Source organism: Dipodomys merriami, unplaced genomic scaffold (assembly GCF_024711535.1).
Source record: "Dipodomys merriami isolate MVZ:Mamm:240054 unplaced genomic scaffold, mDipMer1.0.p SCAF_12, whole genome shotgun sequence".
NCBI classification, from domain to species: domain Eukaryota; kingdom Metazoa; phylum Chordata; class Mammalia; order Rodentia; family Heteromyidae; genus Dipodomys; species Dipodomys merriami.
Window position 1 is genome coordinate 15,674,128 of NW_027202493.1, and position 26,199 is coordinate 15,700,326.

At 36.4% G+C, this 26,199-nt stretch overlaps 1 protein-coding gene across 1 annotated transcript in view; it reads right to left on the minus strand.

The window, feature by feature from the left end:
* The window catches only part of Sgcz (sarcoglycan zeta), an 874,745-nt gene that overhangs the window by 60,626 nt on the left and 787,920 nt on the right, over window positions 1-26,199 (minus strand). The window contains exon 4 of the mRNA XM_070015959.1: window positions 25,064-25,151. Coding sequence (XP_069872060.1) covers window positions 25,064-25,151 — 88 coding nt within the window. The remainder of the gene's footprint in view (window positions 1-25,063; window positions 25,152-26,199) is intronic.

Genomic DNA, 26,199 nt, shown 5'->3' on the forward strand with positions numbered 1-26,199 from the left:
AAACCTACAGCCAGCATTATACTCAATGGTGAAAAACTAAAGCCATTTCCTCTTAACTCAGGAACGAGACAAGGATGCCCACTCTCTCCACTTCTCTTCAATCTAGTATTAGAATGCCTAGCTACAGCAATAAGACAAGATGCAGACATAAAGGGGATCCAAATAGGGAAAGAAGAAATAAAACTTTCCCTCTTTGCAGATGACATGATCTTGTATTTAAAGAATCCCATAGACTCCACTCCCAAATTACTCAAGCTGATTCAAAACTTTGGCAAAGTAGCAGGTTATAAAATTAACCCCCCAAAATCAATGGCTTTTCTATATGCCAACAATGAGAAAAGTGTGGCTGAAATTAGGAAAGCAACTCCATTTGTAATAGCCCCACAAAAAATAAAATACCTAGGAATTAACTTAACCAAAGAAGTGAAGGACCTCTATGATGAAAACTTTAAAATCTTGAAAAAGGAAATCAACAGAGAACTTAAAAAATGGCAAAACCTCCCATGCTCCTGGATTGGCAAGATCAACATCGTGAAAATGGCAATACTTCCCAAGGCTATCTACAAATTCAACGCGATACCTATCAAAATTCCACCCTCATTCTTCAAGGAAATAGAGGAGGCAATCCAAAAATTCATATGGAACAATAAAAGACCCCGAATAGCAAAAACGCTCCTCAACGGAAAGAACACTGCTGGAGGAATATCAATACCAAATTTCAAACTCTACTATAAAGCCATAGTAATCAAAACAGCTTGGTATTGGCATAAGAACGGACCTCAGGACCAATGGAATAGAATTGAAAACCCAGAAATGAACCTACAGACCTATAGCCATCTAATCTTCAATAAGGAAGCTAAAACAATAGAATGGAAGAAAGACAGCCTCTTCAGTAAATGGTGCTGGCAAAATTGGTTAACTACATGTAGAAAACTAAAGCTAGATCCTTATATATCACCCTGCACCAGAATCAACTCCAAATGGATCAAAGACCTTGAACTCAAAGCAGACACTCTGAAAACATTACAGGATGGAATAGGAGAAACCCTAGGTCTCCTTGGCTCAGGTCGAAATTTTCTGAATAGAGACCCGGAAGCACAACAAATCAAAGAAAGGTTGGACAAATGGGATTGCATAAGATTGCAGAGCTTCTGCAGGGCAAATGACATAGCTGGCAAGATCAATAGAAAGCCCACCGATTGGGAGAAGATCTTTACTACCCATACAATGGACAAGGGTCTCATATCTAAAATATACTTGGAACTCAAAAAATTAAACCACCCAACAACAAATCCTCAAAGAAACAACTGCCCAATAAATAAGTGGGCGAAAGACTTAAAGAGAAGCTTCTCTGAAGAAGGAAGAAGGATGGCCAATAGACACATGAAGAAATGTTCAACATCCCTAGCCATAAAAGAAATGCAAATCAAAACAACATTGAGATATCACCTCACTCCAGTTAGAACAGCAAAAATCAAGAACTCTAACAACAACAGATGCTGGAGGGGATGTGGACAGAAAGGAACCTTACTTCATTGTTGGTGGGAATGTAAACTTGTTCAACCACTTTGGAAAGCAGTATGGAGGTTCCTCAAAAGACTTCACATAGATCTCCCCTATGATCCAGCAATCCCACTTTTGGGCATTTACCCAAATGTTTACAAACAAGACCACACTAAAGCTACCAGCACAACTATGTTTATTGCAGCATTATTTACCATAGCTAAGACATGGAACCAACCCAGATGCCCCTCAGTAGATGAATGGATCAAGAAAATGTGTGTAGAGAGCTGCGAGAGGCCGCACCTGGAAGATGGTGCCGGCTTCCGCCCTCCGCCTTCCCGATGGCGAGTGCTCTCGTGGTAAACAACTCCTGATATGGCTAAGGCAAAGAATCTGGCTTGCTTCAGCGCACCTGAACCTATTGGTGGTTCCCACGTGGCGTATCAGGGTTGGCTACCCAGCGGGTACTTAAGGCTGTGGGGAATTCTCCCCGGGGTTGGGGTCACAAGATTACTAAAAGGTCCTGAATAAACTGCAGAGAGAAGAGTCCGGTGTCACGTCTCCTTGCTGGTCGAGGCGGTAGCGACACGTGGTGGCCCGTACGGGGGACTCAGCCATAACCCCAAAGAGGACTCAGAACTCTCTGCGGTCAGGGTGGTGCACCGGTAAGTCCCCAGGTAAAAGGGGAATCCGCGTCAAAAGCGGGGGTAAGTCCCCAGGTAAAAGGGGAATCCGCCACAAGAGCGGGGAGTAAGTTCCCAGGTAAAAGGGGAATCCGCCACAAGAGCGGGGAGTAAGTTCCCAGGTAAAAGGGGAATCCGCCACAAGAGCGGGGAGTAAGTTCCCAGGTAAAAGGGGAATCCGCCACAAGAGGGGGGGGGATTTTTGCTCTTCTCGGTAGATAAAGAGAGAGTGAGAACCCGGGGCTAGTCAATAGAGTAGCCAAAAGTGAAAGTAAAAGTTTGTTTACCAGCTTTAAATGTTTAAAACATGGGCGCTTCTTCTTCGCACCCAATTTTTTTGGCTCTCAATGAGCTACTGCACTCAAAAAAGTTAAAAATAAAAAAGAGTACTTTAGAGAGATTTTTGAATGAATGTGACATCGTTGCCCCGTGGTTCGCTGTCTCCGGAAGCCTCACGGTGGCCTCTTGGGAGAAACTAGGGAGGGACCTAGATTTTGCCTCTGAACAAGGAACGCTTAAGAGCGGAGTGAGACCAACATGGAAACTGATAAGAGGCTGTCTCGAGGACCAGCGTTGCAGTGAGGCGGTAGAGAATGGTCAGGACACCTTAGAAATGCTGCAGGAAGAAAGATCAGAAAGGGCAGACAGCAAAAAGGAGGAGAGCAGTGGGGGGTCATACCCTGATTTTGCCGAACTAGAGACCTCTGAGTCTACAGACTCAGAGGAACTACAATCACTCATAGAACAAATAGAAAAAGCAAAGATAAGAAAGAGGAGGAAAGGGAAGGAGAGAGAGGACCCAGATAAAGACGAATGCACGCCCTCCATGTGCCGCGCCACACCTTCGGCCCCTCCGCTCTATGCGGAGGACCCCGGAAGTGGCAGCCCCGGCTGTTCTTTCAGCCCAGGCTTGTGGAAAGCGGTCAGAACCGAATTACATCTAGCCTGTCCAATATTTCAGGATCCACAGGGACAGCGGTATCATGAACCCTTAGATTTTAAGGTTATAAAATCTTTAGCTGAGTCTGTGCGGACATACGGAATCACAGCCTCCTTTACTGTAGCCCAGGTGGAGGCCCTAAACAGACATTGCATGACACCCGGTGATTGGAGTGGGCTCGCACGAGCTTGTTTGAGCCCAGGTCAGTATTTAGATTGGAAGGCTTTTTTGATTGAATTTGCTAGTGAAGAGGCTGCGGCCAATCAGGCTGGGGGAAACCCAGCTTGGGACAGAGATATGCTGCTTGGACAGGGGAGATTCGCCAATCAGCAGATAGGCTACCCGGTTCAAGTTTATGAACAAATCAATAAAATTGGCATAAAGGCATGGAAGGCCTTACCAAATAAAGGCGAGGTGAGTGGCAATCTCACCAAAATCCTGCAGGGCTCTATGGAGCCGTTTTCGGACTTTGTTGCCCGTATGGTCGAGGCTGCTGGCAGTATTTTTGGTGACCCAGACGCAGCCATGCCATTAATTAAACAGCTTGTTTACGAGCAGTGCACTAAGGAATGCAGAGCCGCCATAACCCCATATAAGAATAGGGGACTAGAAGCATGGATGAGAGTTTGTAGAGAGCTGGGCGGACCACTAACTAATGCTGGATTAGCTGCTGCTGTGGTGCAATTAACCCAGAAGAAGAGGGGCTGGGAAGGTGGCTCAGTGGTAGAGTGCTTGCCTTGCATCCCTGAGGCCCTGGGTTCAATTCCCCAGCACCACATAAGCAAAAAGAAATGAAAAAAGCCAGAAGTGACGCTGTGACTCAAGTGGTAGAGCGCTGGCCTTGAGCTGAAGAGCTGAGGGACAGCGCCCAGACCCAGAGTTCAGGCCCAGGAAAAAAACCTATTCAAAAAACGCTGCAAATTTGTCTAAACAGTTGTCTAGTTATCTTTTAGGTAATTGAACTAGGGAGTTCGACAGCCTGATGGAACAGCTCAGGGTTGCCATCGTCATGGTGAACTCGACCCGAGTGGATGCCGGATTGGCGGAGGGGTTGTCTTCATGGATCTCCGCTGCTATGATTCATCTCAAGGAGGGGGCGGGTTTGGGAGCCCTGACAGGCCTTCTGGTGTTAGCCTCCTTGGTATGTCTGTGGTGCATTTGCCAAATTAGAGGTTCTCAGTGTCGCAGTGCAGCCATGATTATCCAAGCCTTTACAGTCATTGGAGCAGGTCAGTCCCCCTAAGCGTGGCTTGCCACCCTAAAACAATGAACACAGATTGCAAAGCCAAAGTACTGCAGTCGAGAGGCATGAGTTTTGCCCTCGAGGAGAGCATGTTTGATTGCACACGGGTTCGATTCGCCTTTTCCCGTCCTTGTGAAAAACGAATCAATGGACAGGCTGAGTCATCCCTAGAGAAGGCGCCCTCTGGGAGAAGGCTTGTATGCAGTCCTTGCAATTGCACAACAGGGATCAGACCTCTGTTCTCATCTGTGTTCTTTAAACAAAAAAGGGGGAACTGTAGAGAGCTGCGAGAGGCCGCACCTGGAAGATGGTGCCGGCTTCCGCCCTCCGCCTTCCCGATGGCGAGTGCTCTCGTGGTAAACAACTCCTGATATGGCTAAGGCAAAGAATCTGGCTTGCTTCCGCGCACCTGAACCTATTGGTGGTTCCCACGTGGCGTATCAGGGTTGGCTACCCAGCGGGTACTTAAGGCTGTGGGGAATTCTCCCCGGGGTTGGGGTCACAAGATTACTAAAAGGTCCTGAATAAACTGCAGAGAGAAGAGTCCGGTGTCGCGTCTTCCTTGCTGGTCGAGGCGGTAGCGACAAATGTGGTATATATACACAATGGAATTCTATGCCTCCATCAGAAAGAATGACATTTCCCCATTTGTTAGGAAATGGAAAGGTTTGGAAAAAATTATATTAAGTGAAGTAAGCCAGGCCCAAAGAAGCATAGGTCCCATGGTTTCCCTTATTTGCAATATCTAGTATAGGTATGAGTCAAGCGGAAAAGGTCAGATAATGTGATGTTAGGAAAATGAACCCTTAAATATGTATTTTAATGTTTTTGTTTCTTTCATGCATGTGTTTCTAAAGCATTTATAAGATTATTTCTTTGTTGCTTTGTATGTCCCTCCCCCACAGTGTAACCCCTGCTTTCACTATATTTGATGTCAGTATAACATGTGGAGGAGATGGGGACAAACAAGTCGTTTAAGGATTCAGGTGGACCTGTTGCAACAATGAGAAGTACAAAATGTCATGTCAAAACCAGCTTTACAATGTCGGTGTGGGGGGGGGGAGGGGGGTATAATTGGGTGGGGGGAGGGGGGTAAAATTGGGTGGGGGGAGGGGGGAGGCGGGGAAGGGAAGTGAAGTGTAAACAAAGAGGAGGCTGCAATGCTTGGTAAGAAATGTATGCATTATCCTGCCCATGTAATTGTAGCCCCTCTGTACAGTATGTTCTCAAATAAAATAAAATACAATTAAAAAAAAAAAGAAACCCAACTCCATAGATGTTGTTCCAAAAGCGAACATATTGACTATCTAAGTTATTATTTTTAGCACTGTATTAATATTATTATAATTATTATGATTATTCTATCTGTGAAAAGGGACTTGGATCTCATCCTTTGGTTTGTTAGAGAGCTAGTGTTTCTTACATTTTGTCGGTAGAGGGCGCTGCAGGGACACGGCAGCAATGAAGTTCATTTGTATGCTGCTCTACTGTGCCAGCTCTTCATGCTCCTTGGCTCCTGAAACATGGATATCTTCATCCATGATTCTTGCAGCATGTACAGCTTTTCCAGTATCATTCTCCACAGTGTCAGAGTCCAGCAGTTTTGCCTGTCAACCCCTACAAACTTCCCCAAATAATTCCATAGCAATTGTCCAAATTTGCTAATAGCCACATGTCTAGAATAGCACAGGCAGGAGACACAATGATTTCTCTGCAATCCAGTGGGACACAGGTGTGCCTTCTCCAACTCGTTCTGGGTCTCAGTCTCCAGGTGAGGAAATGGGAGACCTTTGTTTGATCTATATCAGTGTAAGATAGTGATCATTAATTATGTCTTCTATGTCTGCATTATTGTTCTCTTTACCTCTTGAAGGTCAGGTCTGTGTTGTCAGTTCATTGTATTTTAGATCTCCATAGCACAACACAAGGTAATCCAGAGGTGGTATTTCTTAATCTTCCTCCAGGAAGCAAAAGGTAACTTGCATTGAGCCTTCCTTTGCTAATTAGACCCAGTAGAAAGCCTGGGGGACAAAGGCAGATGTAAAACTTGTGGGGTGAGCCACCTATCACTCCTATGGGGCTTGCATCCCAACCTTTTATCTATGAACACTGAAGGAACCACTATTTCCTAAGAGATGTCAGTTGTCCTCATGCAGGAGATTGAGCAAAGTCAATTGGACAAAGAAACAAACTTTCCAAGGATCAGAAACTAAATTTTCATTGAAAGCACATTCCTTAACAAATCTGGCCTCTACAAACTAAATGTATACCGTTGGCTGCCTACTGAAATAGATTTCAATAAATTGATGTTTTGTAAGTTAATATCTATAATGTGACACATGAGGTGTGATCTTGAAAATCACAGCTTGAGTAGAAAACTCAAGTGAAGCCAATAATGAGGTGGTTCAGATATTGGAGCTAGAGCTGGTTTTGAAATATAAACCTTTATAAGAATAGTATTTGACAGGGAAATCTCTTTGAAACACACAAGTATGTTACCTAGATTGAAAAGATGAAAGATAGCTCTGAAAGTAGGAATAAAGAAAACCAAATAACCATTGTCTCTATAAATGTAAGACTTGAGTGCAAAGAACATAAAAGAGGCAAGGAGCATTATAACAACAATATAAAAGTCACAGCCCATATAAAGACAAAAGACTGTAAGTAACTATACAACAAACAAAAAGCCTCCAAAATAGGTCAAATCCACAAGTTATAATTGCCAAACTCTCAACAATTCATAGAACTAGGGAACAGAATATCTCAAAGATATAGAAAAACTGAAGAATGTTATCAAATAGGATGTCTCTGCCATCACCAGACAGAATTCAGGTGCATATTTTTTTTCAAGTGTTCTTGAGAATCTATCATATGGATCATATCTTAAGTTTTTACACACACCTTTATAGATTTATAAAATTATGCAGACAATGTTTTCTAACAGGATCAAAATAGAAATTAATAGTAGAGAGATAGCAGGCTATCTCTTATATAACATATTTATAAAATGCACAATGGAAAAAGTTCAAATATGTAAAATATATCTAAGGAAATGAAAATGGACACTTAAGACAAAAATGTGTGATGACTTACAAAGTTCTCAGTACATGACAACTGAGAAATTTGTAAGACCTATGTCCTCCTTGAAGGAGCAAAGTAAGGACTGGAATAAGTTTTTACCTCAAGACATCAAAAAGAAAAGCAAAATAATCCCCAAAATGTTAAAAGAAGGAAATTCTGAACAGAAGGACCAGGAATCAATGAAAATAAAAGCAAAGAAAGAGTACAGAAAAAAGATCAATAAAAATTGAAAACGATTTTTTGGGAGAAAAAAATTGATAAATCTGTAAGATAGACAAAGACATAAAAGAAAAGACACAAATCACCAGAATCAAGAATAAAAGAGAGGTCATTACTGCAAATAGCATACAATCTAATATCCACAGCCAGTAAATGCAAATATTTTCTTCTATAGACTTGATATATAGATAAAACACAAGCATGACCTCTATATGTGCTGTTATGTATATTTGTACATGTATTGCAAAAGTCCACTTAATCTAATTCTGGGAAAAATATAGTTCTCAACAGGGAATTCATATGTTGGAAAACTATCAATCTTAAAATTATTTGCTTACCATATATGTACATTTATATATATATACATGTACATATATGTAGTTTTATGATTGACTGACAGATGAACAACTCTGATGGCCACCGAAAGCAATACTGTTGTATTGCTTTTTCATTGTATATCTATTCCTAGCATAGACATGATAGGGCTAAGTGCTTTTTAAATCAGTAAAAGTAATGAACAGAATTTATTGTCATAAATACTAGTGAGAACAGATAATAGAACGGCTTCTACTTTGTAAGCATCACATTTCTTATATACACCGATTGATCTAATTATTATGGAGATCATGTAAGTTTAGTCCCTTAGGATAGCACAGTTTAAATTTCAATAAAGACAATGGGATCTGAGTGGGATTATATACCAAAATAGGAGCTAAGAAACTGAAGAACCATGACTTTCCCTAGGAAGTTTCTTACTATCCCAACTCTTATAATGGTTCTTTAGTTGATGCAATGAAGAGTCAATTTTGTTATCACTGACAATTAGTAAATTTTTAACATATACATGTAAACCAATAAATCTTTTCACCGTAGTTCTTAGCATAGTACATATGTGTGCATATATATGTATGTGTGTATATGTATATGTATATATGTATATGTATATAAATATGTATATATATTCTGAAATGTTTTCCCAAACCAAAATCAGAAACCTCAATTAATAGATTAATTTCCCCAAAGTTTAATACATTGAAGTTAAAAATGAAATATCCATTCTTTGGTTTGTTTATTCTTTCATGAATGGAGAATTAAATTTTAGATTCTCAATTGTTCACTGCTAAAATGAGCCTCATTTGGTTGTTTTATTAGTGATTTGAAAACACATCCATCTCAGCTGAAATTATAGTGTCATTTTTTTCTGGACTTATTACATGTTTTACTATTCTTGATTTTTTCCTAGTATACTAAGCCTACACTGTATTAATTATTGTACTTGTAATATTTGATGTATATATATATATATATATTAAAGGCTTGTTTTTTATTTAAATTAGATTATTCTGCTAATATTATGTTATTAGAATTGCTTCATATTTCTTGATCATTTTATTTGATATAGAGGTACATTACAAAGTTCAGATTGCTATTTACTACCTATTTTTGGTAAGTATTAACGTGAAATAAATTAGTAAAAGGATTAAATTCACTATTCATTTTATGTTCCTCTTAAATTTGATCACATCTAGAATACTATTTTTTTGTGAGAATTAGTGAGCCACTGGAATGTCAGAAATCTAAGACGGACTAAATACAAAACCTTAATCTCCTGTCAGTGACTTGTTAAGGGGCCAGATGCTCTGGGTAATTTAACTGTGCTTAGCACCCAGCAGCTGTCTCTTGAAAGTCATGACCCACACAAGTTCCTGACTATGCCAATAAATCAAGTAATAACTCCTAATAAACTTAAGATGGTATATTTAAAGTCTACCTTCGACCATATCATGCACACCATACAAGGTAAAAGTGGATACTTTTTGAGTAAAATCTATCTTTTGAGGTTTCCCATGGATAAATAAATAGTACTAACATTAATCATGATAGCAGCTATTACTTCCATACTATTTAATATGTACTAAGATCGTCACCTGAATGAACTCATCTAATTATCAAAATATCTATATTATAGCCATTTGATAGTACATGCGAGTGAAGTAATGGTACAAATCCTGCAGCCTGTAAATGGCAGCCTAAGAATTAAATGTAGGTATTCTGGCTTCAGAATCCTGTTCTTCATTATGAGGCTTTTTTTGGGGAAGGGAGCAGGTTACAGATTCTGACTTTCGAACTCAGGTTTTGGGTTCTGTCATTCAGCTTTATTGCTCAAAGCTAGTGCTGTACCACTTGAGCCACAGCTTCTGGCTTTTGTTTTTTTTGGTGGTTAATTGGGGATAACAGTCTCACAGACACTACTGCCTGGGCTAGATTTGAGCTATGATCTTCAGATCTCAGTCTCCTGAATAGCTAGGATTATAGGTGTGAGCCACTGACACCCAGCTATGATGATTATTTGTTTCCCTTGCCAGTATGGTCTGATGCTGAACTTTTAGTTGCACAAAAGTCTTTCCTCCTTGGGGACAACTTACAGGGTGCAAATTCAATGTCTTCCCAATACTGTCCTTTCTTTTCAGATCCTTTACAAGAGCAAATCTTCAAGCTATTTCCCTATAAACTGCTTACACCTAGAAATCGCCTTCTCTCTTTCCAGGAAACCCAGGCCAACGTAACTATACTTTCCTTAGTAAGTATACTTTTCCTCTAGTAAAGCTGGGAGTGTATACATTTATCAGTTATATTGAATTTACATGGTGAAGTGAATTGTTCAGACTTCTCTGCTACCGATGGCTCAAAACTGAAAGGAACTTTCTAAAAGAATGTCCAGATATATTGCATTTACATGAAAAATGACTTAACATAGACCCAGCTGTCTTGTTAACTTAAACCTAGTACTTAGATACAGAAATTATGTTTTCTGACAGAGTAGATAAGCATTTAATATACCCAGACACAAATTTATTAGGAGATATACATACCAAGGACAGAAAAAGAACAGATGTGACACTCTACCAAGTTCTAATATTTTACTTATGAACAGATAGAATTAATATGAGTAGATATATTGGGTGTGAACTTGGGGTCAACATATTGGAAAAATCTTTATTTCAGGAGGCTATAGGGATGCAAGGAGAGTGAGTCAGAACTGCACTGAAATTTTCTAATTATACCTTTCATGACTTTATACATCACTCAGTTCCCCAATTACTACAGATTATGTAACTTTGTGCTTTTTGAATTATATCTGTGAAAACTCCATTAGGCTAATATATCTTTATTTTAACTACTTTGATTATGCCAGCTACACAGAAAATATTCCAATATATATGAAATATGTACATATATATGTTCAGACTATTGATAATCTGAAGCTTTTAACATGTTACCATAAAAGCTACAAAATAGCCAGGAGATAGAAGCACAGAAAGGAGAAAATGGAAAGAGGCCAGAGAGCCCATTTAAGATTATAGTTATCATTAAATTACATCTAATGCCACATCCTATTCTTCCCTTGAAAATCTCATCAAATTTATTTCAAAAATATTTGTTCTTTTCACTTATACCGTGACTCTACAACCATGTCCTTCAATCTATTAAATGTTTCTATGCCAAAAAAAATCTTTGGCTTATTTTGAAATGGTACTTTGGTATTCATCATTTTCTGTGTGCTGCCAGCGACACAATGAACTTGTTTGGCACTATAGCAGCTTTAGAGAAATAGTTTCTTTTATATGCGAAGTGCCTTCTCCTTTGAAGCTACTTATTCCTAAGAACCATGTAATTTAGTCAATGGAATATGTTCAATTTTGAGTAGTTATACATTATTTACATTTATCCATTTCTACTTATGATTAACGTGATTTCAACAGCTGAATGAAGTAGGTAATTTTTATTTGCATTTTTAACATCTTACCCAAAAGAAGAGTAAATCCTAAAAAGTTACACTCAAAAACATTACAACCTAGAAAAAATACAGACTATTTGAAATATCAGTTGATTATGGTTGAGAAACAGAAAACAGAGCTGATTATTTGAAGGGAAAATGAGTTGAAATAAGTTATAAAAATTCTCTACAAATATGGAATATGGTACTCAAGGGAAGCTGAGCGAACACTACCTATTGGTACTATACATTGAGTCAGAAATGTTATCATTTTAAGTATTCAGCTGTAGATTCATTCACATTGAGCTTGAAATAAGCACATTTGTAAGTCAGACAGCCAAAATAAGAAAAAGGAAAGCAAACAGAAAATACCAGATGACTGCATTTTATAGGAGAAAAAAAAGAAATATGAAAAGAATATCGAGGGATAGTTTGTGATTTGTTTGCATATTTATAATATATAAATTAGCCATATAAAAAAGATGCAGAACAAAACATGAGACCAGCCTTAGTGGTAGCGATATCTCAAAATTATTTTCAATTCATATTTATCAATGTTAAGATCAATAAGTAAGTTAAATGAATCTAAATTTATTTTCAATAAGTGAAGAGAGTTTGGTTATTTCAATAAAAATTGTAAACCTGTGGCTCAAACTTACAATCTTAGCTACTCAGGAGGCTGGGATCTGAAGATTGAGATAAGAGCCAGCAGGAATAGACAGATCCAAGATAGTCTTATGTCCAATTAACCAGAATGGAGGCATGGGTCAAGTATACAGCAACAGCCCTCAGAGAGAAAGCCAAGGAGAGTACAATGCCCTGAGTTTAAACCCCAATACACACACACACACACACACACACACACACACACACACACACACACACACACACACCTTAAAAATAGTAATTATACGAACCTGATTAGCACGTAAGCCTTTATTATATTCCTTATCTATCTAAAGAATAGGCTCATTGAATGTTTCTTGAAGTAATTTATCAAGATCTGAGGGGATAACAATGTTTGACAAGAAATGTACTCATCTTACATATGCTACTGTAACCCCTCTGTACGTCCACCTTGACAATAAAATTAAATTAAAAAAAGATCTGTTTGCTCATGAATAAGTAGAAGAGATTTTGTTTCAAGAAGCAATGCTATTACCTAAAATACAGATAACGAGCTGGGTGCCTGTGGTTCTTGCCTGTTACCCTAGCTACTCAGAAGGCTGAGATCTGATTATTACAGTTTTAAGCCAGGCCAGGCATGGAAAGTATGTGGACTCTTATCTCCAATCAAACACCAAAAAGCCAGTAGTGGAGCTGTGGCTCAAGTGTTAAAAGTGCTGGTCTTAAACAAAACAGCTCAGAGATAGTGTCCAGGCCCTGAGTTCAAGGACTGACAAAAAAATAAATAAAATACAAGTAATGCAATCATACAGAATACTATTATTGAGAAGATTACAAACATCTAGAAATTCCAATATCAGAGTACAAAAATTGTGGAAGCTTTTGCATATTAGAAGTAAACTTGATCAAGAAAATAAAATTGTTATTGAGACAAATGTCTGAAAATTATATCATCAAAATGAAGGCTAAAATAAAATATTTATTAGATCTTGGGGAAAACAAGATAATGAAATTACACATTCCACAAGTAAGGTTATAAGAAGGGTACAATCTGGATTTCCCACTATATCTTAAGGACAGTATTTCTGTTATATAAGTTGCATGGAAAATGTGCGGATATTCGGATATTAATGAGCTATGTAATAGAAAGCTTGTTTATTGAATTTATTTTCAGCTATATAAATGATTATTTTGTATTTCATGTTAACGTGTTGTAATCGCTTGTTAATAATTTTATTTTCTTTGGATTCAATTACCCCAACCCCCTGTGATACAAAAATATTCCATGGTTTTCAGAAGTCTACAATACCTAAGTTTTCAAATGCTTGCTTTTCCATTCAATATGATGAAATCTCACACTGCTTCACCCATAATGTCAACCATTCCTTTATCTAGCAAGTATCATTGTAGATATTATCTACTCATTCCTTACTCAGCAGGTCTTTTGGATAAATATAATACTTGCCTTCTAGTAACCTTTATTTCACTTAATAATGGCCCTAAAGGACACTAATAATGATGCCAGCAATTTGAAATCAACGTGGTCACTTTCATTTCCTACATAAAGGGGAATGTTGGATCCTTAAGTGAAAAATTGTGTGCTTTCAACTTTATCAGGGGAGTAAAAAACATTGTAAGCTGAGGCCATTAAGATCTACAAAAAAAAAATCAATCTTGTCTCCTTGAAATCATGGGGAAGGAAAAAGAAATGCATGCTAAGTTAGCTGTCATGACTTAAAAGGCAAAACCACACTAGACATCAAGTGCTTAACATGGTAAAAAAAAAAAAAAGCATTTACTTTTATGTTTAGGAATAACTGTTCCATTATAAGGTTCAGTGCTCTTTCTAGTTTCAGACTTGGATTCCTGCAAAACATCACCTGTGGATAAGAAAAAAACTTCCATATTGTTAATACTGCCTTTTGATAGAGACTTCGATGAATTATGAAAGATTTATGTAACTGTGTGACCACCATCACCAGCCAATAGAGTGCAGATCCAGCAGGCTACCCTCTCTATATGGACAAATCTCCACCACATATCCCCTGTCATTCTTTCCCCACAGTTTCATATGTTGGAGGCCTGTTCCTCTGAATAGCAATGTGGAATTGGTGGGACTTTTAGAGGTTGAGACTACTGGGAAGTCCTTAGGTCACTGGACATGTCTCAGTGGGATTATGAATTAGCTTTGTGTCCTAAGTCATACTGGATGCATGACTGGTGGTATGATCTTTCAATCCTGAAGTCCTTCTGCTGTTATAATCACATCCTTCACAAGAGCTACATTGATGGGCATCAGGCACTAAGCGTGTGAATCTCTACAGCTCACCTTTCTTTATAGTTACCCATGTCATATCAGTCTTGACTTCTCTAGCAAAGTGAAGCCGTAGGAGTAGCTTTGTCTTTTTGATAATACCATATAAATACGGCCAATAGTAGAGAGTCAAAGGCTTTACTTTATTTGGCAACATGTCATTTTTTTTGTTGCCTTTTTTCATCCTTGTGGTTAATTGTTGAGTAACATTTGTCTGTGTGAATGTTCCACCAACCATGTGTACCATCGATCACGTCTACTCACTTCTGTTCACATGATAATAATATGTGAGCTGATTCTGTTTTTTTTCTTGTGGTGTGTGTGTGTGTGTGTGTGTGTGTGTGTGTGTGTGTGTGTGTGTAAATTGTGAATAGAACTGGGGTAAATATTTATATAAACTATATCATAAAAATGTAAGTTTCTGTTTAACCTGGGAAAACTCCACAAGTAGAATTCCTGGATCATAGGATGGTCCTTTGTGTAAATTTATGGAATGGCAACTTTATTTGGTTTTCTGAGCTAATGGAATTTTTGATAATCTTTGTTTATGAATTATTCTTATTCTTATTTCTGCTGTCTTTTAGTTTTTAATTTGACAATTTGATTTTTAAGGAAATAATAGTAGAACCTTTATCCATAAGATATGTTAGCTCACAATACATTTGTGAGAATTACTTTGCTAATGAATTTGTGAATGCAGTTAAAAGTAGCTCACATACTGCTTTCCAAAGTGGTTGAACAAGTTTGCATTCCCACCAACAATGAAGTAAGGTTCCTTTCTGTCCACATCCCCTCCAGCATCTGTTGTTGTTAGAGTTCTTGATTTTTGCTGTTCTAACTGGAGTGAGGTGGTATCTCAAATGTTGTTTTGATTTGCATTTCTTTTATGGCTAGGGATGTTGAACATTTCTTCATGTGTCTATTGGCCATCCTTCTTTCTTCTTCAGAGAAGCTTCTCTTTAAGTCTTTCGCTATGATCCAGCAATCCCACTTTTGGGCATTTACCCAAATGTTTACAAACAAGACCACACTAAAGCTACCAGCACAACTATGTTTATTGCAGCATTATTTACCATAGCTAAGATATGGAACAAACCCAGATGCCCCTCAGTAGATGAATGGATCAATAAAATGTGGTATATATACACAATGGAATTCTATGCCTCCATCAGAAAGAATGGCATTGCCCCATTTGTTAGGAAATGGAAAAACTTGGAAAAAATTATATTAAGTGAAGTAAGCCAGGCCCAAAGAAACATAGGTCCCATGGTTTCCCTTATTTGCAATATCTAGTATAGGTTTGAGTCAAGCGGAAAAGGTCAGATAATGTGATGTTAGGAAAATGAACCCTTAAATATGTATTTTAATGTTTTCGTTTCTTTCATGCATGTGTTTCTAACGCATTTATAAGATTATTTCTTTGTTGCTTTGTATGTCCCTCCCCCACAGTGTAACCCCCGCTTTCACTATATTTGATGTCAGTATAACATGTGGAGGAGATGGGGACAAACAAGTCGTTTAAGGATTCAGGTGGACCTGTTGCAACAATGAGAAGTACAAAATGTCATGTCAAAACCAACTTTACAATGTCGGTGTGTGGGGGGGAGGGGGGTATGATTGGGTTGGGGGGATGGGGGAGGCTGGGAAGGGAGGTGAAGGGTAAACAAAGGAGGAGGCTGCAATGCTTGGTAAGAAATGTATGCATTATCCTGCCCATGTAATTGTAACCCCTCTGTACAGTATGTTCTCAAATAAAATAAAATAAAATTTAAAAAAATAAAAATAAAAAAAATAAAAAAGGAAAAAAAAATAAAAATAAAAGTAGCTCACAGACTGGGGGATGAGTGGCTCATGACTAAGTCTTAGTTACTTGAGAGGCTAAATAAAAAGGATTGTGTTTCAAAGGCAACCATGGCAAAAGCGTTCATAAGACTCAACATAGAGGCGGACACAGTGGAATATGCCATTCATGCCAAACTATCCAGAAGGCTGAGATTAGAAGGCTTTTGAAAACAGACCATCCAAGGCAATAAAGTCTGCTAGATTCCATCACCAAGGAAGGAAGCTGGATAATGTACACATTATCTGACTATGATTTTCTCTAAGATTATTTATTAAAATGGCCACAAAATTCAACCTGAAGCCTATGAGAAAGAAGTTCATTCACTACACATTCATAAATAGTATCTCCTGTTTATCTCTTTTCTCTATGACTAGATATTTAGTATTATTTCTAGAAATATTGGCTTTGTTATGGCTTCATCTAGATCCACTAACCTGCAGTAAGCAATCTTCTGTGTACATATAAACCCTTAAGTTGTATTAAGCTTTCTACCTCTAGATTTTTTTTGATAATTAGCCTTATAACCTTATATTTGTGAACATTATGCCTCATTAACTGAATTCCCAGGCAAAATTCTTAATGTGAACATAAAATTGCATTTAATGAGTCAGTTACATACAAATGCAAGTACATCTGTAGTCCTGAGGTTTTATAAAGCTAGCCTCATTATAAGCAGTATATAAACCTATGGACCCATTAATTTCTGGTAAGTCATGGAGCTTAAGATATAGTTAAATACCTAGAGTCTGAAGCTATTCTTCTCTAATTGTTTTTTACATTTTAACTTTTAACAAGCTTTTGTGATCATGTCCACTATGCTTTCATTCCAATCTTCTTAAAATGTAAACACAAAAAATATTCATACTTATATAATCAGGGAGTTTATAAAATGGTTATCTTTTTTAATGATTTCCTTCACAATGTTGTCTTAGAAATAATTATTTCTTGGTATTTGTGTATTGAGAAAACTTTTTTTTTTTTTTTTTTTTTTTGTCGGTCGTGGGGCTTGAACTCTGGGCCTGGGGGCTGTCCCTCAGCTCTTCAGCTCAAGGCTAGCACTCTACCACTTGAGCTACAGCGCCACTTCCGGTTTTCTGGTGGTTTATTGGAGATAGGAGTCTCACGGTCTTTCCTGCCTGGGCTGGCTTTGAACCGCGATCCTCAGATCTCAGCCTCCTGAGTAGCTAGGATTACCGGCGTGAGCCACCAGCGCCCGGCTGAGAAAACTTTTATTATCTTCTTTCTTTGAGGAGCTCAGGACATAACACTCATGCACTTAGGTAAGTTCTGGAACACAGAGCTACTGCTCTAGTCCTACTATCTCCGTTCACAATGATTTAAGGAGACTGCTGACCTAGGGAGTGCTCAAATATATCACTTTTATGATTAGTCTTTTAATCAAAGCTCTATTTAGCATTCTCCTGCTACTCTCATTTCTATATACTCAAGACTCAATTTGTTTCTCAGACAGCTACAATCATTATGACCACAAACCATATTTTGAGACATATTTTCTTCTGGATAGAGAGAACTTCAGACATTTCCTATCAATCATGTCATTCTTATCTCTGGTTATTTGAAGGTTGATGCTATTAGCAGATAGGTTACTTTTGGCCTTGAAAAAATCATTTAAGGTAACTTCAACACTGCTACGAAGAGGTGGGCCAATAGAACAGTAATGATCAATCTTAGATAAGAGCATGGAGTACTTAAATGTTAAAGTATCCCCAAATCACCATTGTTATATTTTGATCTAGGTCTTTCAGGAAGTAAAAAGTAGTATTTCTTGATTACTTTCACATCTAAAAATAATTGGGAGTTTCAATATGCAAGACAATACACTCTTCCACTTTTAAAGTACTCAGTACAAAGAAAATTGAATGTTTCAGGAGGAGAAAATGGAATATCAGTCATCTATACTATAATTCTTTTGAAACATACATATTAGTATAGTTCCTTCTGATTTTCATTACACCTGTGTTACACAAATTGAAGTTTCCAGTTCTAAGAGTGTCATCTGAATATATAGTAAACATCTGCTTCCATTTGTATGTTCTCAAACTGATTAAGATTAAGCCAATTAATATTGATTTAAATGATATTAGGTCATTAATTAAATGATTAATAATGAACTCAAATTGAATAATACAGTAATAGTTTAAAATGAACCTGTAAGCATTAAACCAAAGTGTATTTTTAGCCTGAGCTTCAAGATTTGTGTAGCATATTTTACATAAACTATCCATTTTTATTAACTTGTCTCAGACCAATACAATACTGCCTAAGTTAAAACAAAAGAAGTCAAAGACAAAAAACATAAATTTGCAACACAAGAATAATCTGTAACCTTCTACATTTTAATATGTCCTACACCATCTGTAGTCAATTAAGCAGTTCCCAGGTGTTCATAGTAATTGCTTTAACACAAGATTACATGTCATTTTAAGGGTCTTTAAATATTTATTATGAGACTCTCATCTACATTTTCCATTCATTTAGGAACAAAGCATGTTAATGGTTAGTATTGACAAAATAAGCTGATTGAACTTGAATTATTTTGTGGATTTAATTTCCTTAAAGAGTTTTTCCTTTGTTGTTAAGCCAGGGTTTGATGAAAGAATAAGTACATAACCAGGATCCTGATTTTATACTACTACTTTATTATCTTTATCTTACATTTGCATGCAAGATTAAGTACCTCTGCTAGATGGAGGCTCAGTGCTTGAGGCCTTTCATTCTGTCTTTGACAATGTGAAAAAAAAAGGAAATAAAAGTTAATAAACTAAAATAAAAGTACCTTAAATGGTGACAATGAAGACAGAAAATAAAAAAACAGATATTATGTGATTCCTTTAGAAATACATGGGGAATGTAATAACGTATTAGTAGATTAGTCAATTGACTTTCTCCATTAATGGTAAAATGTAGTTTTCCACTTTGAGACTGGGACTAGGGAAAGTCCATACAGACAATTTAGCAAGCAGACTCATTTCGTAGATAAGGCAAGCCCAGAGGCTTGTTCAACTCTGTAGTTCTCTACATGTAGATCTAATAAAAATGATAATCACTAACCTATACATAATGCATACTGTGCTTCAGGGAACATTCCAAAACCTTCACCTTCTCACTTCTCACATCTGCTCTTAGAGATGGACACTCACTCTTGCATTGCTCCGTGGAACTCTAGAACTGCCTGGGATAACCTGCTGCAGGTCATAGCTGGGATTTGGCTCGCTTCTGCATCTGTGATATTAAAGTATGCTATAATGGTTAGGAAACGTCCTTCCTCTTCCTAAAACTAGACTCTGAGAAAATCATGGTATATAAGTAAAAATGCTTAATAAAACATTTTATATGTTATAAAGGTCATATTATTATCCTCATAAAATTACCATTGTGAAGCCCAATAAGACTGCTATGTAAAAGTCTTTATATTTCCATATTTTGTCATTGACCTTACATTTTTAAAATCTGGTTTGCTATTACATCTCTAACATTTAATTATAATCAAAAAGCCTTACTAGCAAGCAGATTTTGTATTGTACACTGAAAAAACCTAAGATTAACTTAAATTTGTGGAACATTAAAAAACTGCATATTGTTTTCCAACTCACTTACTGTTCATTATTGTATAGCAATGTCTTAACTGTAACCAAATTTTGCTTAAAATTTAATGTTACTCACTGCTCACTTTAATAGATGATTGTTTTGCTATAGTGGGTAACTGGAAAATAGTTTTAATATGGCATAGTCAATAAAAAAGTTGATTTTTTTTATTTGGTGGGTTATGGGACTTGAACTCTGGGCCGGAGTGCTGTCCCTGCGCTCTTCAGCTCAAGGTGAGCATTCTACTGATTGAGCCACAGCACAACTTCCTGTTTTCTAGTGGTGTATTGGAGATAAAAGTCTCACAGAGTTTCCTGCCTGGGCTGGCTTTGAACCGTGATCCTCAGATTTCAGCTTTCTGAGTAGCTAGGATTACAGGCATGAGCCACCAGTGCCCAGCAAAAGTTGATATTTAATCACTTCTATGTTTGGGAAATGAGAAATACATTCTAAAGCCTGAACTGGTTTTGGCTTCTCAAGACTTGCCTGGCTCTTACACAATAGAGAAGCAAATGTTTGTTCGTGTAAGTCTATAGTGGATTTGATGGGATGTACTGAGGTGGAGGAAGGAGTAAAGATTCAGTTAACATGGAATTGGCGTCTTCAGATTTTAAACAGAATCATAAGTTTCTCATCATTTCATATTGTTACTGAAGTCAAAATGTCAAACCACAATTATTAATGTTTTGGATTCTCACATCTCAGATTAGGTGAAAGTTAATAACAATTAATGAGTAGTTAAGAGAACCCATATCATTTCCTGCTAGTACAACTGTCTGTTTATTCCAGAATTAAGTTGGAACAATAAACTTGCTAAGTTTTTTGCCCACTCACAATAGCTTTCTATAACTAGTTTGCTCTTTAGTCTTTTGCCAGTGTATCTCTGGCTCAGTGTTTCATTTAGTGTTTAACATAATGCACATCATATCATCAAGAACTGTTTGTGTTAAACAATAGGTATTTTTTTATAGAGATAAATCCAATTATGCTCTATAAGATCATATTTGTTTTCACAATGTATAATAGGACAAGATATAAAAGATCAAAAATGATTTTTTCCTTAATTATATATCTTTATAACCAGCAAAATTATTGTATTTTCATAAAGTACTCTACTGAAGATGAATGACTTTCGAGGTAAAATGTACTAATAATACAAACTTTAAAAATATATCTGTTTACAGTCTGGCAAAACCATGTTATTTCAGAGTTTCATAAAAATATTCATCAAATTGCTTTTGTACCCAATTGTTAAATACTTAAATTTAGTTTGATGATACTTGATGTGGTAATTTGTTCAAGTTGTTTTCTAATATTCACTGGAATAGAGATAGTTTGATTTCACATGCTCAGGGTGTGCCTGGATAGATTAGCACATTGAATCTTTCTAGTACCTGGATTATGCACATCTTTCTGAATCAAATGAGGAGGAAAATAGGCTTATAAAGGAGAAAGGTAGGGGACAGGGAAATGAATATGCACTTGGCAGACAATTGTGATCATAACAAAGAATACATAGCTATGATTAGCAGATTCTCTAGAATAATAATAATATTTTGAAAAATACCTGGAAATACATTAAAGATATTTTCAGACTATAATCTGGAGTAATATCTAGAAATGTTCAAAGTGTGCTTTGATGCTGCAATCGACTATACTTTTCACACATTAATGGATAGATTTGGTCAATATTAGAACAGTTTTATTTTGAAAATGCAGAACAACTGCAATTACTCTCCATAGCTATTGGTCAGTTTTCTGTTAATATACTTTTTAAGTACTGCCAAATCATAAGTGTTATAATCAAGATCATGTCCCCAAACAAACACATACAAAAGACAGGGAAAACAAAAGCAGCAGAAAAAATTATTAAAATAGCTGTTTTATGAAAATACACATTTAATTAGTCACTAATAATGAAGGATCCTAGTCTATTTAGCTTGAGTTCAATTATGAGTACAAATGCTATGTAAACTAAATTTCTTCCTTTATGATTCAAGTTCCATGTATCAAAATCACATGCTATAATTTTTGGGTTTTTTTGGGTCTGGTCGTGGGGCCTGACCTCTGGGCCTGCGTGCTGTCCCTCAGCTCTTCAGCTCAAGGCCAATGCTCTACCACTTGAGCCACAGTGCCACTTTTGGCTTTTTTCTTTTTGCTTATGTGGTGCTGAGGAATCGAACCCAGGGCCTTATGCATGCAAGGCAAGCGCTCTACCACTGAGCCACCTTTTCAGCCCCAACACATGCTATAATTTTGTATTTTGTTTCTATCTTATGTATCATTTTAATATATCCACCTTAACTCCTGTCACAAATACATGTAATAGAATATCAGCATGAAAATTGTCACATAATAAAAGTGCATTTGTAACTTAAATGGCACCTATAATTATAGTCAACATCATCAGAATAATAAGATTCCAAGGGATATATTTCCTACCCATTGTAGACTCTAAAATCACTCATTGATTTCATAGCACTCTTCCCTATGTTGATAGAACACTAAGTCTCGAAGAGTTGAATTCTTTTGTGGGTCTGTTCAAATATTAGGTAACACAATATGGTTTGACTTCAAATACCAACACATGATCTCCCCATATCTATCCTTAGTCTACTTCTTTGGGATCTAAGTTTACTGACAATTATAAAGCAGTAGAAAGACTTTCCAACTGAACAAAGAATGGATTAGTTTTCAGTTTAAGTCACACTGGGCAGAATGTATTTCTCTCTAGGAAAATAAGTGGCTGCATTATTAATTTATTAATTTGCTGCATTTAAAGATTAAGCTTAACTTTTTTCACTCTTCCTCTTTTCTCTCATTTATCAAACGCTAATGGCACATTACAAACAATTTGAGATGATGTCTAAAACACAGTCACAATATCCTCTTTGTAGTGGTTGCAGTAAAACACTCATGGAATTGTGATTACACTCCCTGTATTCCACTGCCCCTTTGTGTGACAGGCAGGGATTATGATGTAGCTATTGCATTTGACAATGGAGTTCAGTACATAGTCTTGTGTGCTTATTTTACATGGTGACATTTCCACTAATGACATTTTAGTAAGAATAATTCAATGTGCAAGAAAGTTCTACCATGTTAAGAATTCTCAACTTCAAGAAAAGAATCACATGGAAAATCTTTCCCAGTTTAGGACTATTCCTCTAGGTGTTTGTGAAATTCTAAAGTAGCAGTCATAAATTGTCATTAATGTTCAAGTTGAAAGGCTGATGCTTCTGAATCAGATCTGCATTGAAAAATATATTTCCTTCTTTTCAGGATTGGAAGTCAGGGCTTCATGCTTACTAAACTTGTTTGCTAGACTTGCTTGCTTGGGTGGGGCTATTTCAGTAGGCTATACCTACTGCCGTGCTTTATACTGGCTATTTTAAAGCTAGGGTCTCATGGACTTTATTATCTAGAGTTGCCTTGAAATGAAAACCTCCAGGTTTCATTCTCCTGAGTGACAAGAATGAAAGGGGGTGAACCACCAGGCCTGGCTAATGAACTTCTTTCCTTTTTCCTTTTTCCTTTTCCTTTTCCTTCTTTCCTTTCCTTTCTTCCTTTCCTTTCCTTTCCTTTCCTTTCCTTTCCTTTCCTTTCCTTTCCTTTCCTTTCCTTTCCTTTCCTTTCCTTTCCTTTCCTTTTCCTTTCCTTTCCTTTCCTTTCCTTTCCTTTCCTTTCCTTTCCTTTCCTTTTCCTTTCCTTTCCTTTCCTTTCCTTTCTTTCCTTTTCCTTTCCTTTCCTTTCCTTTCCTTTCCTTTCCTTTTCCTTTCCTTTCCTTTCCTTTCCTTTCCTTTCCTTTCCTTTCCTTTCCTTTCCTTTCCTTTCCTTTCCTTTCCTTTCCTTTCCTTTCCTTTCCTTTCTTTCCTTTCCCTTTCCTTTCCTTTCCTTTCCTTTCCTTTCCTTCCTTTCACTTCCTTTCCTTTCCTTTCCTTTCCTTTCCTTTTTTCTTTTCTTTTCCTCTTCCTTTCCTTCCCTTCTCTTCCCTCCATCCCCTCTTCCCTCCATCCCCTCTTCCCCTCTTTTCAGTCTCTCTTTTTTACTTTTGGCTCTATGGGAATTTAAGCTCAGAATCTCACCCATTGCAAGGCTGGTATGACTTGTCATGCTGCATGTTGCTAATGGATTTTTTTGTATGTGTTCTATTCAATTTACGTGTAGCTTGCTCTCGTAACTGATATGTTTTTACTTATCACAAAGTATTATTATGATATTAATGAAAAAATCTAGTTACAAGTATTAGTTAATTAAATCAATAAAATACAAATATACGTTTGCAAAACAAAAATATTTTGCCAATGTTTCCTTTATTGATCTCAGTAGGACAAATAGCATGTTAAAAACTTTTGGATATCTATTAGAAAGTAAACATAAATATTCATCTTTCTAAATGCCATACTTTACCATTTCCTGTAACTTACTTTGAAATATCATCTACATAAGAATAACTCACTCCTCACAATTGAAAGCTATTTCTTTTCATCTCTTTCTAATACAAATTAATACAGTGTGGGCATTAAGTCATTTCAACACAGAACCAACACAATATAACATTCTAATATTATTTTAATTTTGACACGCATGCCAAATCATCATATAATTGTATAGAGTTAGGACATTTTTGCAGTTTTCCTATAAAATTTTTGACAAATAATAATATCTTGCATTGTGATATGTCACTAAAATAAAATATAGTTAGTAATAAAATATATTTGATAAAATAACATCTTTTATAATTTTAGCTTTAAAATAGTACTCAAATCCTAGAAACCATAATGTATGGATATTAAAAAACATCACAATTAACTGACAAGTATTAAGATCTAGTATTTACAACAATTGGGTAGCTTCTAACATGTTTATTGGAAAATAATTCACTTAAGGGATAGGAAGCATAAACTTCCTGGTGTCATATCATTTGACATTTTTGTCTGTATACCATGCTTCCATATGTTTTATAAAACAACTATTAAGAAAATGGCGTATTTTCATATTTCAGGATTAATATCCAGCAAAACAATTATAATTCAGCCTCCTAATAACACATTGACAAGAGTAATACCCACTAATTAAAGGAGACCATAGCTAGGCTTATGATCCATCAAATAATGTGTGAGATAATTGGCGTGTAATGAGAGGTCTAGCAATATTTTGGAGAAATTGCATGCTTTTATCTTTCCAACTTAAACAACCAAAGCAAGCTTCTTTCACAACACTCACCTACTGTCAGCTGTCCAGTTAGTTGCCCCATGTGATTTCTTGCATTTACTGTCACATTCCTGTCAGATTGTAAGACCAGCGGACTGTCCTGGGAAACATGTATAAAATAAGTAAATCCAACAGAAGATCAAACTAGAAGCAAAGCAAATATAAAATTACACTGTAGAGATTTGGGTGCTACTAAAAGTCTATTTTAGTGATTTACTTAATGGCTTATCATTCTAAACTTTAGTTGAGAAATAAGTAAGATTTATGGGTCTCATATTAATCACTTGACAGTGTAAGAATGTTTCTGTTCTTTATAAGCTCACACAAACTATCAGACATAAGCATTTCCAACTCTCCTGATTGATTTCATCCAGAGATATAGCTGTGCATTCTTCTTCTCTTTGTCAGGAGTATATAGACATATATATAGATATAGATATAGATATAGATAGATGATATATGTGGGTGTGTATTATATATATGTGTGTGTGTGTATGTGTGTTCACATATATACATATACATATACGTGTATATCCCTGACACAAATATTTTAGGCATAATCCAAATGGTTAAGGACTTTTTCAGTTTAAATTATAAAATCAACACCTTAGCTATAATGACAAAATAGCCATTTCCGATCTTTGTAACTACAGATTGATTTAGTTTATGAATCTTCTAATCACCATTTATTGTTGAAAGTATATATCACATGAATATTTTATTTTGTTTCTTAATTTGCTTTGTTGGGTTTTCTGTTTCTTTTCTTTCTATCCTTCTTATACTTGATCAGGTCACAAGACAAAGGATTCCTGAGCTATTTCCATATTACATGTGCATCTAGTTACACACCCAATTACTTAATCAATTGCTCAAGAAATCATTTGCTCTATAATTAAGAGTTACAAAGTCTATGTAAATAAAACTAATATACATTATTTTACTTTCAGGTGGAAATGATAAGTGAATTATAGAATGTGAGGTCATATGTAGAATTTGTGTTTTTTCTTGAAAATTCTCTTTTAGTTTATATAACTCTGGTTAAATATTACTAGTTCATATGAGCCAAATAGTTTCTTGAAGGACATTATTTCCCTAAGATTATTCACATTAGAATTTTACTATTGCCTGCCATAGATAATTAAATTACA